This window comes from Macaca mulatta, chromosome 20 (genome assembly GCF_049350105.2).
Source record: "Macaca mulatta isolate MMU2019108-1 chromosome 20, T2T-MMU8v2.0, whole genome shotgun sequence".
NCBI classification, from domain to species: Eukaryota; Metazoa; Chordata; class Mammalia; order Primates; family Cercopithecidae; genus Macaca; species Macaca mulatta.
The window spans coordinates 68,736,745-68,755,047 of record NC_133425.1 but is presented as its reverse complement, the minus strand read 5'-3'; the positions used below and the strand labels follow the sequence as shown (position 1 = coordinate 68,755,047).

The window sequence follows — 18,303 nt, the reverse complement described above, 5'->3', positions numbered from 1 at the left end:
CAATATAACATGCTATTTTCATCAATATAATGAAATTCATAATTGCAGAAATGTTAATCAAAGCCACAGTGAGACTCCATTTCACATCTAGCAGAGAAGCAAAATTTTAAAAGTTGATCAATACTAAGAGTAGTCAAGGTTATGGAGTAAGGTTATAGGCACATCTCCTGCAGGTAGGAAAGTAGACTAGCACAACCCCTTTGGAGAAGTCTGATTACCTAGTAAACCTTAGTGTGTACATCCTGTATGTCCTGGAGTTGCCACTCCTGGGGATATATCCTAGAAAAATTTGGCACCATGTACCTGAAAACATGTTCAAGAATGTTCATAAGAGCATTATTCTCAATAACATAACAGCATTAAGTTAGAAACAACATGAATGTCCAACTGGAGAGGAATTTTTATATATTCATATAATAGAATATTAACTGTTAAACTATAGCCTCATGCATGACATGAGTGAATCCCGGAAAAACAAATATAGTATGATAATATTTATGTAAAGTTTAAAACATGCAAAAACAAGTTATATATTGTTATGGGTTATACCCACATATGGCTAAAAAGCAGTATGAAGAAAAGCAAGAAAATGATTAACTGACTGCAAAAAATTTTAAATGGATAGTTACCTCTATGCAGGAAAGACAAGGACACAGATAGATCTTCAAAGATATGGTAAAGTCCCATTTCTTAACGTGGGTGACAGGTTCATGGTTGTTTATCTTACTATTATTCCTTATACCTTACCTACATAATACAAATATTAGTTTGCATAATTTTAATATAAATTTTAAAAACACAAAACTAAAACTTGCTGAAATGTTAACTAATATATTTTGTTGTATGTTTGTGTGCACAAAATTGTTTATTATACAGGTATTTCTTGGAACCCCAAAGTTCATTATCAGAATTTTCACATTCAATAATAATATGATATAAGTTGTTTTACCTAAATTCATTATCTAAATGAAAATAATAATATAATTATGATACGAATGTATGCATGTGCCAGCAAAACCATTTATGTTTGCTTGAGTTTCAGCAGTAAGATGTAGTGTGTTACAGCCCGACCTTCAGCTGCTCTGACAAGATAGATTTGTTTCGTACTTTCCTTATTTAAAATGTGTTATGCATTATCAGCTCATCTTCCCACAATTTCCCTGATGGTTTAGTCTTTCATGGGTCCTGGAGTTTGTTTCTGCCAGGTACTGAGGGCAACCACCAACCAGGGAATGATTTAGATAAAATCTTTAGATCCTAGACTTTTAGAATCTTTAACACTTATTTTATTGTTTGTATTACAGTTCATGTTTACAGCAGTGTAGAAAGAAAATGTAATTCATGTCTAAAATTGTACAGTATCTTTACATGCTATAAACCAATATACCCATGTATATACTTACTTATTTAAACATTATAGAGGTAATTTGAATGTTTTAAATGCCTTATGTTATACGGGAATCTTTGATGAGTTGTTATATAGGTGTTTTAACATGTTTTAGAAAATCTGGACAGAGTTTCTGGATGGGCCGGGAACCTGACTGTTTCTGAGAGTTGTAAGAATGGAATATGGGTTGCACTATTTCACAGGAACCATGGGGTAGTGTGATACAGGACAGGGACCAGGACTGTCACAACACAGAATTCAAATCTTGGATTAAGAAGCCCCACACACAACTCACCTAAATTCTCTAAGCTTTAGCTTTCTCATCTGTAAAATAAATAATTCCAGCTTACCTTACTGAATTATTGAGACACAAATAAGATTAATATGCAAGTGTCTTCGTGTTTATATACAAATGTGTTCATAAACTATAATGTGAACATAAATTATGTAAATTTGATTTATGAGAGAGCTGATGTTGAATATCAGTGAGAAAAGATGGATTATTTAGTGTAAAGAGCTAAAACAGCTGGAAATCCACATGAGATCTATGGCAGGCTGAATAATGGCCCCTAAAGATATTCACATCCGCATTCCTGAATCTGTAAATATTATCTCATAAATCAAAAGACGTGATTAAGAATTTTGAAATGGGGAGATTATTCTGGATTATCTTGATTATGGTAGCTTAAAAATCGCCTTGAATTCTGGTAGTAGGAGTCCTCTCATTTTACTCTTCCAAAGTTGTTTCGGCTATTCTAGGTTGCTTGCATTTCCATATGAATTTTAGAATCAGCATGTTAATTTCTACAAAAAAAACCATCTTGCATTCTAATTTTGATTTCAATTAAATCTATAGATGAATTTGGGGGAGAAATGGCATTAAGATGTCATTAAGATGCTATTGAATAGCCACATTGAATTTACCAATCTATGAACAAGCTATAGTTTTCTATTTGTTTAGGTCTTTCATTTCTCTTATTAATCTTTCATAGTTTTCAGTATATGGGTCTTGTACACTTTTTGTCAAATTTATCTCTAGTTATTTTATATTTTTCAATGTTATTGTAAGTGGTACCGCCTTTTAAAATTTCAATCCTCTATATAGATCTCATATCCTGCAACTTTGTACTAGTTACTACCCTTACTTTGTAGTCTTTGTTTAAAATGAATATTCTCCAGCATCATCTCCACAGATTTTGATTCAATAAAACATAGATAAAACCCAAGAATCACATTTTTAATGAGTAGCCAGGGGGATTCTGATACAGATTCTCTAAGGACATTATTTTGAGAAATATATGAAAATTAATAACATTAACTTCTGATGGTATGTCCAAGTTAACTGATATAGTCTATTCTTTCACCCAAAATATAAAAAAATAAGTAACGTTAATTTAAAAATGGCAAATATATATTTTTATTGCTTTTCCAGGTTCAAAACAAAGGAAAGAAAATAACAGGTTCTAGAAATAAAAAGGGAACTCAGCTAGCATAGTAAATTAGTGAGATGACCCAAAGAAGGCCCAGAGATTTGTAGACCAGATACAGTTTAGTGGGTCCAGTCATACTCTCACAGAGAGAGGACACAGCCTTGTTCCTATCTGGGAATGGAGAATTAAACTAAGATTCTAGCATAAATCCAGGACCATAGAAAGACTACCTCTTTTCACAAAGGCAATTAGAATAATTCTATTCATTGGTCTAGGGAAGCAGTGATGAAGGCTGTCTTCTACTTAGAATTCTGAATAGGAGGAAGAGCCTCCTATGATAAATCAAAATCCCATGTATACATATGAGATCCAAATTTACACTATCTGATAGGTGCAAGAATCAGAAGCTGAGAAAATAAAAAAATCACAGGACCCTTAGCAGAAGAAATAAAAATCTGCTCTGAGGGAATAGTTTCATAATTCGGTACCCCATGCTAAAACTGAGTTCATAATACAAACATTTCAAACTATCTGGAGAAACAATCTAGTAGGAGGAAAATCAGTGATTACTACAAACATGTGAACTGGTACCCTAAGAGTCTGAGGTAATAAAAAACTCTCATATAGCATTCTTAAAAATCTTTGAAGAGATAAATGAAGAAATAGAAACCATAATGAAGGAATAAAATATGAAAATATTCAAACATATATAACTTATATATATAAAAATAAAAAGCCAAGTCAATGAATTAAAAACTGAATAGATGAATACACTGGAGTAGATATAGTTGAAGAAAGAATTAGTCAACTAGAAGAAAGATCTTAGAAAAATACCCAGAATGCATCATAGTGAGACCAGGAGATCAGAAATGTGCAGAAAAGTTTAAGAGACATGGTAATTCTACGGGAAATAATTTATCTAAAAAAAATTCCAAAAGGAGAAATTTGAAATAAGAGGAAAACAACACTGGAGAGATGTTGAGTAACATAATATGAGTAATATTCTACATATTCCAATATGTAGAATACTTACTTATTATTCTGAAAACTCAAAAATGTTTTCAATGATTGGGGGTGATTTTCTTTTTAATAAATCTAATTCAATCTCCATTCTTTAATTCAATTAAGATAAAAATCAGAAGCCCCAAATTGTCTTAAAAATTCAAAATTTTCCCTTTTATGATGCACAAAAAGCAAATGGACAATAAGGTTTTATCTTAATTGGGTCTCTGAAGGAAGTGGGAGCATCTGGAATCATTTCCACCACGCTGCTTTTCTGCATTTGACTCTGAAGCACCCATTATCAATGTTACCTAGCAGTACATTTCACAGTTTAAATTAGAGTGTGTTACTTCTTTTTGAAGTTCCCATATGCTGATCCAAACCAAATATGTGTAGCTTCCCTTTGCATTTTTTTTAAAAAGGTAATCTTCATGATTAAGTTAGGTATTCCCACATTCCATTAGAAAGCCAAAATAGATGAAAGATCAGTTTCAAGAGCCAGATCAAACCATCAGCAAGTCTTTATAAATATCTAGCATACAGATTTAACTACTTCTAAGAAAACAGAATGACTTAAAATGCAGAAAAATTGTTCAGTTTCAGATTAATGGAAAGGCTTTTCATGATGTTATATTTGCCATATTCAGACCTGAGCAGGTCACTTCTCTGCTTAGGGTGCTTCAGTGACTGCCAACTGCACTCAGCAGAAAGTCCAATGTCCTTAGGCTGGCATCCAAGGGCAGCCCTTTATGAATGGATCCTACTTACCACTCCAGCCTTCAGCTTCTTTTTCCTTTCCTCCCTCTCTCTCTATCTCCATGGCAGTCATACGCTAAGAACTTGCAATTCTTTGCCTCTTCATGTTCTTGCTATGTATTTTCACATAATGCTTCTTTATGTATTTTCACAAAATATTTCCCTGCCTTACATGCCCAGCCTTTGTTTGTTTTTGTTTTTACTTGCTTAATAAATACTTCAAGACTCACTTTCTCTGGAAAGCCTTCCTTGACATCCCAAGCCTGAGCTGTGTACCCTGTATCTGCTTCTATAATATTATTCATTCACTCGCTGTGTAGCAGTGCACTGTAACTGTTGGACTATGTGTCACTTCCTCCACTGAATTCTATGCTCTCTGAGGGCAGGAACTATGCTTTTGTACCTCTTTCTACTCGTGGTTCCTAGATATCAAAAGCTTTCAAAAGAAAAGAGGATTGCAGCTGGAGATGTGAGTTAAATCTCACGCATCCTCAGAGGCCTCCCCTATGACCAATAGCCTTCCCTGCTATTTCCTGTCTCTGAACATATATTTACATAATGAAACATTGTACAACAATGAAAATGAAATACAACTAGAGCAAAAGTAGCAACATAGATGAGACATGTAGGCTCATTTCAGGTATGTACATTTCAAAACGGGCATTACTAAATTGTATTGTTTAGAGATACATACATGGGGTAAAAACTATACATGAAAGCAATTGCAACAAAAGCAAAAATTGACAAATGGTATCTAATTAAGCTTAAGGGCTTCTGCACGGCAAAAGAAACTATGGACAGACTAAAGAGGCAACACACAGAATGGGAAAAAATATTTGCAGACTATGCATCTGACAAAGATTTAATGTCCAGCATCTATAAAGAGCTTAAACAAATTTATAAGAAAAAAAACAAACAATCCTATTAAGAAATGGGCAAAAAAAAAAAACCATGAACAAATGCTTTTCAAAAGAAGACATATAGGTGGCCAACAAGCATATGAAAAAAGCTCAATATCACTGATCATTAGAGAAATGCAAATCAAAACCACAATGAGATATCATCTCATATAGTCAGAATGGCTATTACTAAAAAGTCAAAAAACAAAACAAAACAAAAAAACAGATGCTGGTCAGGTTGTAAAGAAAAGGGAACACATACACTGTTGGTGGGAGTGTAAATTAGTTCAACCATTATGGAAAGCAGTGTGGTGATTCTTCAAAGAACTAAAAATAGAACTACCATTAGACCCAGCAATACCATTACTGGGTATATACCCAAAAGGATATAAATTGTTCTACCATGAAAACATGCACTTATATGTTCATTGCAGCACTACTCACAATAGCAAAGACATGGAATCAACTTAAATGCTCATCAACGGTAGACTGGATAAAGAAAATGTGATACATATACACGATGGAATATTACATAGCCATAAAAAAGAATGAGATCATGTCCTTTGCAGAAATGTGGATGAAGCTGGAGGCCATCATCCCTAGCAAACTAATGCAGAAATAGAAAAACAAAATACTGCATATTCTCACTTATAAGTGGGAGCTAAATGATGAGAACACACAGACACAAAGAAGGGAACAACAGACACTGGGGCCTAATGGAGGGTGGAGGATGAGAGGAAGAAGAGGATGAGAAAAAATAACTACTGGGTACTAGGCTTAGAACTGGTTTGACAAGACAAAAATCTGCACAACATAAACAAACTTGCACATGTACCCTTGAACCTAAAATAAAAGTTAAAATTTTTTTTTAAATCATAAGCAAAAAAACAAAAACAAAAAACAAAAGCAAGGACCTGATGGTCATCAAGAACAGAATGGTGGTGATTTCAGGGGAGGCTGCAGTGAGAGGAGTGTGACTGGGAAGGAACACACTGAGGCTTCTAGGGGCTGAAAATATTCTATTATTGATCTTGGTGGCAATAACATAGTGTTTGCCTTATAATTATTTGTTATAATGTACCGGTATGTGTATAAGTTTCCAATTGTTGCTACAAGAAACTGTCACAAACTTAGTGGCTTACTGTACAAATGTATTATCTGAAAGTTCTGGACATCAAAAGTTCAAAGTGATCTGATTGCTGTTCATTATGCATACTGAAACATCACTGTGTACCCCATGAATATGTATGGTTATTATTTGTCAATTAAAAAAATATTTTACAAGATGAAGACACAACTATAAACAAAGTCCACGGTGGGTCTCACTGGGCTAAAATCAATGTATTCGCAGGGCTACATTCCTTCCTGGAGACTCTGGGGTGGGAGGAATTCATTTTCTTACCTTTTCTACGTTCTGGAGGCTCCCTGAATTCCTTACTTTGTCCATCTTTACTGCCTGGAAATGACTAGTTGAGACTTTCTCGTATCACAGCCCTCTGACACTGAGACCAAACCTTCTGCCTACTTCTTCGGCATTTATGGACCCTTGTGATTATACTGAGCCACCAACATGATGCAAGATAGTCTCCCTAACTTAAAGTCGGTAACTAATTCCATCTGCTGCCTTGATTCCTCTTTGCCATTTAATGTAACATGTCCACAGATACTGGGGGTTCGGACTTGGACATCTTTGGGAAGTCACTTCTGTGCTTCCCATTAAATGTATTATGTAATCTCTGAATCTGTATTCTATTCAATAATGACACAAAGTTAAACATTAAATTGTGGTATATAAATACAAAGGATTCCAATGCAATCATGAAAAGAATGACATATTTTATTTAGTGTTATGTATAATCTGGGAAATATTTTAAAAGCAATGTTAAAACCATTATGCAAAGTATACTGTCGTTTACGCAAAACGACATGAGAAGGAAAGCTTTATTTATATGTATTTTCTTCCACATGCCACATATATCTTAAAGCAAAGCAAAACAAAACAAAACAAGGGAAGGAGCATTTTTATCTGTCTAACAAGTATTTCTTAGTGACCTAAGACCAACAGGTTTTACCAACTCGTTGAAGATAATAGTAAGGAATCATCGTCAGCTCTTGAAAAGACACAGAGAATTGCACAGAATTTATAGGGAAGATAATATGGAATTACTATGTAAGCAAAGCCCTTCCCTGGCAAGCATCTTTTAATAATCCACTAATAAAATAAAGAAGAATGTCGTGCAGATGGAAAATTATACTTTTCAGCTTACCCAGGATGTGAATTGTGTGGGAGAATTCAGAATTACAAACTAAACAATAGGGAAATCTCACTCGTTGTGTAATGATTGGGAACCTCCTGGAGAGTAGCCAACCCCTTGAAAGAGGGCCAAGCACGACGTCCACAGGGAGCTGCAGATGGGAGGGAGGTCCCACCACCTGTGCCATGGGGGCCACTGGAGCATTTCCAACCCACGTCTGACACTGCTGTGCTAACATTTCCTCTAGACCCTATTAGGCTGTCCATTGCAGGTGATGCTGGTCTGCACGATGGAGACAGACTCACATCAATCCAAAAACTCCTAGTCCATTCTGCATTCATTCTGGGGACATCTGGAGAATTCTACACTCACATGCAAGGGAGAGGTCAGATCAAACCGGGATTCACTCACTCAGTCATTTTTTTTCCAGTTATTTGCTTATTTATTTAATCAACATTTATTGAGCAGCTTTATTTTCTTGGTGCTAGCAGCATAAGATATACAGGATGAGTCCTGTATATATGTGTATCAGTTTCAAAAATACGTATCAATATATCAACTTCCGAAACAGGCAAAACTATACTATTTTGCTTATGGATGAATATGTAGGTGGTAAAATTATACATGAAAGCAAGAAACAACTATCATAAAAGTCGAGGTGATGGTTATATCGAGGGAAGGTGAGGGAAACATCATCAGGAGAAGACACACACCTGGGGGAGGTGCAGGGTAGTATAGGCTTGGGCCCCCTGGCCCATCCTTCTGCACATTCTTAGACTGCCTGAGCCTCTTTTACACAGAAAAAAAGTGACTGCATAGACATGGACTGAAAACAGCAGGTTGTGGCAGAACAGGGGAATTTTTGCACTTGAAGGATGCAAATGATGTGCATTCTTGCTGACAGTGCACTCTTATACTCTTCACAAACACATCAGCCATACTTTCCTGGGAAACCTAGATATACAACAGCAGGGGTAAGCAGCACTAGCTACCATCAACATGAAAGCCATTTTCTCATTCTTATATACGAATGAATGACCATGGACCAGAAGGCATTGAAAGGAACCCCATGAAAGCATGAAAGACAAACAGCTGACATTATGGGCAATTCGGAGAACATAAGATTTATTTTTTAAGAAATTAAAATTCAAATGATTACCCCAGATTAATGAGAAGAAGTTGCATCCATAAAAGAACACTTAGTTATGAAACAGGAATACAGAACAAAAGAGGTCTTGAATATTGAAAATATGATTGTAGAAATGAAAGATTGCTAGGAAGTATTCAGAAAAAACTGAGCTATGTGTCTTGCAAAGCAACTGGCAAACGCTAAAGTTCAGTGCTTGACCTTGACTGCAAAAAAGAAAACATTCCAAGTTTTTGATTAACATCCGCTTGTACCTCTGCAAGCGGTACCAAGAAAGTTCCAAAATGGAAGATGCCCTGAAACCACCGTGGCAAAATGCTTTCTTGAACCTGTTCAAGACAGGCAAGGAAAGTCTCAACTGCAAAGGGAAACAATTTGAGTCAGAGTAATTTGGGTTTGTTGTTGTCATCTGTATAAAAGGGAAAACTGCCATTTGAATAACTGAATAGCAGTAAGGTACCAAGCAGACTATTTAAGTTCAGAGCGGTGGCTCTGCACATCAGGAATGATGCCACAGGTGCTGGCCACAGGTCTGCTGGTGGCTGCGGAGAGCTGCAGCTACACAGCATGCACCTGCCATCTTTCTTGATTCATGAACATCAGTATTTCTCTAGGCATAGCCTTGAATTATATTTAGTGTTATTTCTTAGTAGTGTTTGATGATTAAAATCTTGTTCTTTGACAACAAATGATCAATCTTCCAGGTCTAACATTGGATTCATAGGTTTTCCAGATGAATAAAATGAAAAAAAAATGGAGGAAAGAATATCAAAGACACAGTAAAATTTCTTTTTTTTTTGAGATGGAGTCTCGCTCTGTCGCCCAGGCTGGAGTGCAGTGGCCGGATCTCAGCTCACTGCAAGCTCCGCCTCCTGGGTTCACGCCAGTCTCCTGCCTCAGCCTCCTGAGTAGCTGGGACTACAGGGGCCCACCACCGCACCCGGCTAGTTTTTTGTATTTTTTAGTAGAGATGGGGTTTCACCATGTTAGCCAGGATGGTCTCGATCTCCTGACCTCGTGATCCGCCCAACTCGGCCTCCCAAGGTGCTGGGATTATAGGCTTGAGCCACCGCATCCGGTCAACACAATAAAATTTCTTAGAGCTGAAGTGATGGGAGTCATCAGATTCAAATGGCCTGTAGAAGGCTGAGGAGGATGAATAAGAAAAATCCACTCCCGGACATGACTTCATCACATTTCAGACCCCAAATATGGAAAGAAGGCCCCCAAAACATCCAGAAATAAAGAAAAGGCTGTCTATAAAAGAATGGACATTAGATGACCTCAGGCTTTGGAATTTTTACAATCAAGTAGTCACAAGGTCTCCAGTGTTCTGAGGAGAAATGATTTTGAACCTGGGATCCTATAGTCAGTTAAACTACCAAGTGAGTATGAAGGCAAAATAAGGTATTTTTGGGCATTCAAGGATCAAAGTTTCTAGCTCTATATATTTATATACACATTATATATATATATATCATTTCTAAGGAAGTTACTTGAGTCGACTGAGAATGAAAAGGTGTGACTGAACACACAGAAATATTTTTTTAAATTCCTGGATAACAACTGTTCATTCAGGAGGTGACTGATCTGAATTAAAATAAGAAGCTGATAGGCTCTGATCAGTGTCTTCAAAGAGAAGAAGAGAATGAATTATAAAATTAGATAAGAGTGAAGAAATAAGGAATTAGAAACCACGGGTGGGGGGGATCAAAAGCTGTACAAAAGAGTCATTTAAGAAGCAAACTAAAATGAGGCATAATTGTGAGTAACTGATAAACTGGTAAAGAAAAAACATACTTGACATAGACCTTAGGGACATTCTTTGAGTGACTAGGAACCAGAGCAGTGAACAAACAGGATAAAATGTAATCCCAGAACCTATTTGGCTCTTCGATGTATAATATTTATGTAAGAAGACCTAACAATGGTTATCAATAATGATTATATAAAAATAGAACAGCTCACAGAGGCTAGAGGGAGAAGGCTAGTGGACTTAGTCAGGGCTAACCTAATTATAGGCACCAAAATCCTTACATATCAAGAGATGATGTAAAGTTGATGGAACAAAACATACAGGTTTAAGTGTATTATTTAAGGCTATAAATAAAGCTCATAAAATAAAATGAAATAATTGGGTTGTCAGGGGCTGAGGTTGGGGGACAGGATTGTCTGCAAAGGAGCATAGGGAGCTTTATCTCAGATACACATTTCTACATCTCGATTTTGGTGGTTACATGACTATTTAGGTTTGTCAAAATTCACAGAACCATGCTGCAAACAACGATGAATTTCGCTGCATGTAAATCCTAACTCAATAAACTTAGGAAAGGGAAAAACCTAGGAACCGATAAGTGGACTAAACCCTCATCTTTCACACTGGAGAGTCAAAAGAAAATGTACAAAGTTAATAAATCCACCAATAGCGATGCAAGCATAGAGCTGGCAAGGGAAACCACCATCACAAGAAACAGCCAAAAGAACTTCTTGGAAGTAGCACTGGTGGCACAGACTACTATTTAGCTTCATAATTTTACTCTCTACATGTTTTACTTATTTATTGGCATTGGCATTTAAACACAATTCTGAAACATTTTTAAAATGCAGAAAGGTTTCCAGAGTAGTACAAGAACTTCTATTAAATATCTATCCCATGCCCACTAATGTCCTTTATAGCAAAGGGCCCAATCCAGGATCACATATTGCACCCAGTTACCACGTCTCTCTAGTCTCCTTCAACCTGGAACAGTTCTTCAGGATTTCTTGACTTTCATGACCTTGATTTTTTTTTTTCTTTTGAGACAGGGTCTCACTCTGTCATCCAGGCTGGCATGCCGTGGTACAATCACAGCTTACTGCAGCCTCAGACTTCTGGGCTCAAGTGATCCTCCCACTTTGGTCTACCAAGTAGCTAGGACTACAGGCATGTGCCACCACACCTGACTACGTTTTTAATTTATTGTAGAGACGGGGTCTCACTATGTTTCCCAGGACCATCTTGAATTCCTGGACTCAAGAAGTTCTCCCACCTCAGCCTCCGAAAGTGCTGAGATTATACCCGGGAGTCACTGTGCCCGGCCCTCATGACCTCGATATTTTTAAAGATTACAGGCTGGTCATTTTATTTTGTTCTTCAATTTGGGATTGCCTGATGCTTCTTCCTGATTAGATCCGATTTATGTATCTTGGCCTTGATGTCATAGATGGGACGCTGTGTTCTCACTGCATCCTGGCGTGTGGTCTGAGAGGTTGATTTGCTTACTGGGATAAACTAAGATAGCATCTCCCAGGCTTCTTCACTGCAAAGTTAGTTTTCTCCCCTTTATAAAAGCATTTTGAGGAAAGATGTTTTGAAACTATTCCATGCCCCACTTTCACCCATTTTCTTAATATCCATTGATGCTTTTTACCTGAATTGGTTATTGTAATGATGACTGCCAAATGGTACACTAAATGGATTCAAAAATTTCTATTTATTCAATGGATTATAATAACCTATTAGTATTATTATTTTGATTTTTGACTCATTCCAAATATGGTCAGTGGGAGTTTCTTTGCTGGCTTCTGTGTCATTTCGACATGTGCCTATCATTCTTTGAGCACTTCCTTACTGTCTAGCAAAGGAGATAATCCAGGCTCATCTTGTTCTTTCCCTACCTTGGTCCTGGAGTTAACCAGTTCCTTTCACTGATAAGTGGCATTTAGAAACCAAGCTTTGGGTGATTGGTGTGCTCACTGCTATAGAGTCTCAAAGCTTCCAGGACTTCTCAACGGACCTAGTTAGGATATACACATAGGCATGTACACATGCATATACACACATTTACATGTATATTTATTTTTATATCTATTCATACATGTCAGTATGAACTCAACAACTCTGAGTTCACATTGACAACTCTAATTCCATTCCAATTTCAAAGAGTTTGGCTTCACCCTCTTTTCCATGTTTGTATCTGCTTCCTCCAAGAGTGAGAAATACTGGCTCCCATCATCCTCAATGTATTGACTTTTCTGCTTATTTCCTTGTACGTATCAAGTCTCCAGGTTGCCATCTCACCTGTACACCCTTCTGGTTGCTCTGGCCTCTGCCAGGCTGCCTTCCCATCCCACTTGGAATTATTTTGGTAAAACTTAAAAAGAAAAAATTAGTAACCCAATACTATAAAAGGAATAAAAAAGGAGATTGTGGGAATTTGTCACAAGCAATATTTTTACTGCTCTAACAGTCATGGTCCCTGATATGGTTAGGCTTTGTGTCCCCACCCAAATCTCATCTTGAATTATAATCCCCATAATTCCCACGTGTCAAGGGAAAGACCATGTGGAGGTAACTGAATCATGGGGGCAGTTTCCCCCATGTTGTTTTTGTGATAGGGACTTCTCATGAGATCTGATGGTTTTATAAGGGGCTCTTTCCTCCTTTGCTCAGCACTTCTCCCTCCTACTGCCTTGTGAAGAAGTTGCCTTGCTTCCTCTTTGCCTTCCACCATGATTGTAAGTCTCCTGAGGTCTCCCCAGTCGTGCTGAACTGTGAGTCAGTTAAACATCTTTCTTTTATCAATTACCCAGTCTCGGGCAGTTATTATCAGCAGTATGAAAATGGACTAATATAGTTTCCATTTTCTCTACACGCCACCACAACTGTGAAGTACTTTAAAGTTTGATCTGTTCTAGAAAGAAGTGAGAGGGGCAGGGCTTGGATCCATAATTCCCCTAATCAATATCGTGCTCTGCCATGCACATGTGAACACGTGCGTGCACACACACACACACACACACACAGGCACCACACTTTATGCTCTGGGTGCCTGGTTACCTGAGTTTACCACTTGGAGAAGGTCACTACCTGAAATGTCGCAGTAAATGGTCTGTTGATAGAGCCTGGCTTCTAGTGGGTTAAAGTACACGGTGATTTCAGCTGATGAGTTGGGCCAGACATCACCTTCCTGAAAAACATGAAAGAATCATTGAAAAATAATATGACAAAAGAAAGACACTGCTTTTAAGTGTTATTATATTATAACTCTATGAAATTTTTTTTCATAAAATTGTATATGTTTAAGGTATACAACATGTTTTGATATATATTTGCATAGTGAAATGATTACTGCAGTCAAGGAAATGAACACATCTATCTCCTCACATAGTTAACTTGTGTGTGTGTGGTAAGAGCACCTGGTCTGTCTACTCTCTTAGAAAATGCCCAGTATATCATACATTATTATTAACTATAGTCACCATGCACTACATTAGGTTTCCAGAACTTATAACTACAAGTTTGTACCCTTTGACCAACATCTCCCCATTTCCCCCCCACCCCACCCTTTGATGCCTGGTAACCACCAATCTCTTACCAAACTGTCTCTATGAGTTTGACCTTTTTTTAAAGATTTCACACACAAATAAGTGAGATCATGTGGTATTTGTCTTTCTGTGTCTGGCTTATTTCACTTAGCACAATGTCCTCCAGTTTCATCCATGTAGTCATAAGTAGCAGGAACGCCTTCTTAGTAAGAGTGAATAATATTCCATTGTATGTATACACTTCTTTTTTCATTCATCTGTTGCTGGACACTTAGGTTGCTGCCATAACTTGGCCGTTGTGAATAATGCTGCAATGAACATGGGGGTGCAGAGATCTCTTCAAGATCCTGATTTCATTTCCTTTGGGGATATACCCAGATGAGGGATTGTGGGATCACATGACAGTTCTGTATTTGATTTTTTGAGGAATCTCTATACTGTTTTCCATAATGTCTGTACCAATCTACATTCCCACCAACAGTGTACAAGGGTTCAATTCCAGGAAACTTAAAGGGAACATTTTTCTAATAAATACAAGAAAGCATTCTTTCACCCAGCAGACAGTAAACATACACTTCTTGATAACTTATGAGGTGGTACAAATTGGAAACAAACTTCAAAGGTAACTTCAGTGACTTTATGAACATATAATGAGTTACTAAAGGAAATTAGGATGTATAAGACATTTTAAAATGTATATTCAGTGACTATTCACTGTCTGCCCAATGTGTTCCCAGTACCAGGGCTTCAGAGAAGCAGAAAGGTGTGGGCCGTGACTGCAGGGAACTCATACCTTAGCCCTTAGCGGGATGATAAACATGTATACAAACATTTTACAGCATATGTGGTAAGTGCTGTGTCTATATAAATACAGCCCAGAGGGGTCACAGAGGATGAAGTACTTGACTTCCTTGGTGGAGGCACCATGTTCTTAACTTTTGAGGTGACAGCATAAGAAAACATTCTTATTCTATAAAAACAAAGCAATGGCCCGAGGTAGAAGAATAGCTCGGTCAAACCCTGCTTCTACTCCAGTGCGGCATTTCTCCCTTTAATTGGAACCACCCAAAAGTCAGAATCAGGAAACCAAGTTTTAAAATGGTAATGCAAAATGCAATGTATCAGAATCTCCTTGTGAGGTATACTTTAATTTTTTTAACTACGTAAACTGCAGCCTCTGCATTAGCTTCTCAAGGCTGTAAAAGGAGATCCTGATAGCACTTGCCTCAAAGGGGTTCCTGAGGTCTGATGAAGTCATGCAAGTCAAACACTTTGCCCCATGCTCAGTCAGAACTCAGTAAGTAACTGACTACTATGATCGATGTTATTTTTGTACTACTTAGAAGGACTAAGATGAAAGTCTTGAAAAGGGGAAAAGATGTGTGTGTTTTTTGTATGATTTTTGTAAATAGGGCCAAATGAACATAAACGATCAACACATCCAGAAATCTATAAACAGTCCCGCCAGCTAAATAGAAAACTAAGGAAAGACGACTTGATAAATAATTAGGCTCCAGCTCCAGACAGTCCCTGGTGCATTCTCTATTTGCAGTCTGGCTAGAAATGAACATACTTCTGGAATAAATAATTTCAAAAGGAATAAAATGGTTTAAAAATGCAGACATCAAACAAGAGGGGGAAAATAAAAATCTAGAGTCAATTTGGGTTTATTTATTAACACAATCAGTCTGATCAGTGTACTCTGCAGGCAGTGTCTCTCCTGACTTCAGAATGAGGGAGGCACAAGGGCTTAAGGGGTAGCAGAGAGGGCTGTAAAATCATGCAGGTATGATACCTCGGGCCATTGCTCTATTTTTATAGAATAAGAATGTTTTCTTATGCTGTCACCTCAAAAGTTAAGAACATGGTGCCTCCACCAAGGAAGTCAAGTACTTCATCCTCTGTGACCCCTCTGGGCTGTATTTATATAGACACAGCACTTACCACATATGCTGTAAAATGTTTGTATACATGTTTATCATCCCGCTAAGGGCTAAGGTATGAGTTCCCTGCAGTCACGGCCCACATCTTTCTGTTTCTCTGAAGCCCTGGTACTGGGAACACATTGGGTAGACAGTGAACAGTCACTGAATATACTTTTTAAAATGTCTTATACATCCTAGTTTCCTTTAGACCTCACATCCCCAGATCAGCCTGTGAGAATGAAGTCTCCCTGAGGGTGGTTGCCATTCTAGCCCAGCCCAGACCAGAGTAAGCCATCCCTGGTTTGGGTAGGGGCCGAACAGCAACGACCCTCAAGGAGACTTCATTCTTCATGGCTCTTAGCAGGTGCTCAATAAATATTTGTTGAATCTGCCATGTCTACTCAGTTTGCAAGTTGTGTAGTCAGTAGCAGACACCTATTCATCTCTGCAACCTACTTCTACCATTTTCTCCTCATCCAGAACCTCAAAAGTCACACAACTGTAGAGCCAAAAGACACCTATGAGATCATATGGGGAACACAGAAGTCCTGAGCACTTTCATTTATTTAGGCATTTCACTGTGGCGCCCTTCTAAATCTTGAAATAAGTATCTGTTTTCTTCTGATAAATGATAAATACCTGGCCCCTTTTGATTGGTGGTGGGGGTTTTAGTGATATGGAGTGTTGGAAACACTCATGGCTAGATTTGACTAAGGGGGCCAGGAGATGAGGCAGCTCAGCCAATAACTGGCGTATCAGTAGGTATCTCATCTCAGGACTACTGAAATCCTGGGCTCCTTACTCACCCGTGACACAAACACATTCCTTTGGTGGGTTTATACTCTGCTCTGTTTCGGTAAACAGAATGGACACAGCTAACCTGCTCCTACACAAATGGATTGACCAAAGGGCCAGGGGCTATCTTAGATCCTGAGGGAACCCAGGGTAGGGAAGTCTCACCAGAATCATAGGAAGCGGCCCCCACTGGAAATCATATAAGCTCAGTACAAATGGGCAAGTCAAGGGTCTTATGGTTTGAAGCGGACTGGGAATGCTTTCAAAAGTATCCAGAGTCCATGTGCAGAAGAAGGTAACACACTTCAGTTTCTCTCAGAAACACTCTTGGACTGCCATCATTAAAGAGGTATTATTAGCAGAACTGGTGGGATGTGAGTGAGTGGTGATAGACACACTTCAGAGAAGTGACTGGAATCTCCCCAGGGGAGGGAGCGTTGACATTCAGAAGCCATCAGTGAGAGATCATCCGATATGGACGCTCCTGGGAGATGGAGAAGCCCTTCTGCTTGGTGGGAAGACCAGCGCAAAGAAATCCGAATCCACAGGGTTCAGACTGAGCAAATGGAGCTGTGGGCTCAGTGCTTACTTATTGTGGGCTGCAGCTGTCTTATTCTGCCTGCGACATCCACTTGTAACCTGCAGCCTTCACTGAGCCTGAGAGATAAAGGAAGGACAAACCCGATGTATTATAAACTCCTCGCCTGGGCTTGAAGCAGGTACCGTGTATCAAGAGGGTTATGTGTATCTGAAAACAGCATGCTCATTCAGTTTCCTCTCACAGAGGGATGCTTCAATGTTATTTCATTTGAAGGAGTTAGGAACATGCAAGATATTTCTACTTTTCAGTTGGGATTTAAGTGAAAGAGAAAGAACTTCTATTTCCTTACAGCAAAAACTCAATATAGCATTTTCTATCAAATAGGAGAGCAAACCTCAGAAATAGGTAATAAGCCTCAACTTCAGACCCCACTTCCAGTTTCATATATTTGAAAGATTTCATATGACTTCTTTAACACTTCTGAAATTAAATTCCATGTCATTTATGTCTCTGAAAAAAAATCTTTCTTTCTTTATTACTCAGTTCTAACGTTTCTGAAAATCAAAACATCCAGAAATTTCCTTCCTGGCTCTGACATCAATATCCCTTCTTCCCAGTTCTACAAAACCTGCCCCATCACACAGATCTGCGTCCCCCATTCTGCAAGTCTTCTACATGTGACCCCTCTCCCATGACTGCCTGTTTTCCTGCTCCAAATGAGAGGTTGGGTACATAGGATTGAATCTGTAAGTGACTATGACCTTGTTTGTTCAAAAGAATTATCAAAATGGCCTTCAGTTCTATTGTAATTATCTTCCTTCTTGGTCTTAATGTTCCTTCAGATCCGTAATGAGTAAAG

At 38.0% G+C, this 18,303-nt stretch overlaps 1 protein-coding gene across 1 annotated transcript in view; it reads right to left on the bottom strand.

Moving 5' to 3' along the window:
• HYDIN (HYDIN axonemal central pair apparatus protein) overlaps window positions 1-18,303 on the bottom strand; it is a 469,694-nt gene that overhangs the window by 288,373 nt on the left and 163,018 nt on the right. The window contains exon 12 of the mRNA XM_077984568.1: window positions 13,726-13,825. Coding sequence (XP_077840694.1) covers window positions 13,726-13,825 — 100 coding nt within the window. The remainder of the gene's footprint in view (window positions 1-13,725; window positions 13,826-18,303) is intronic.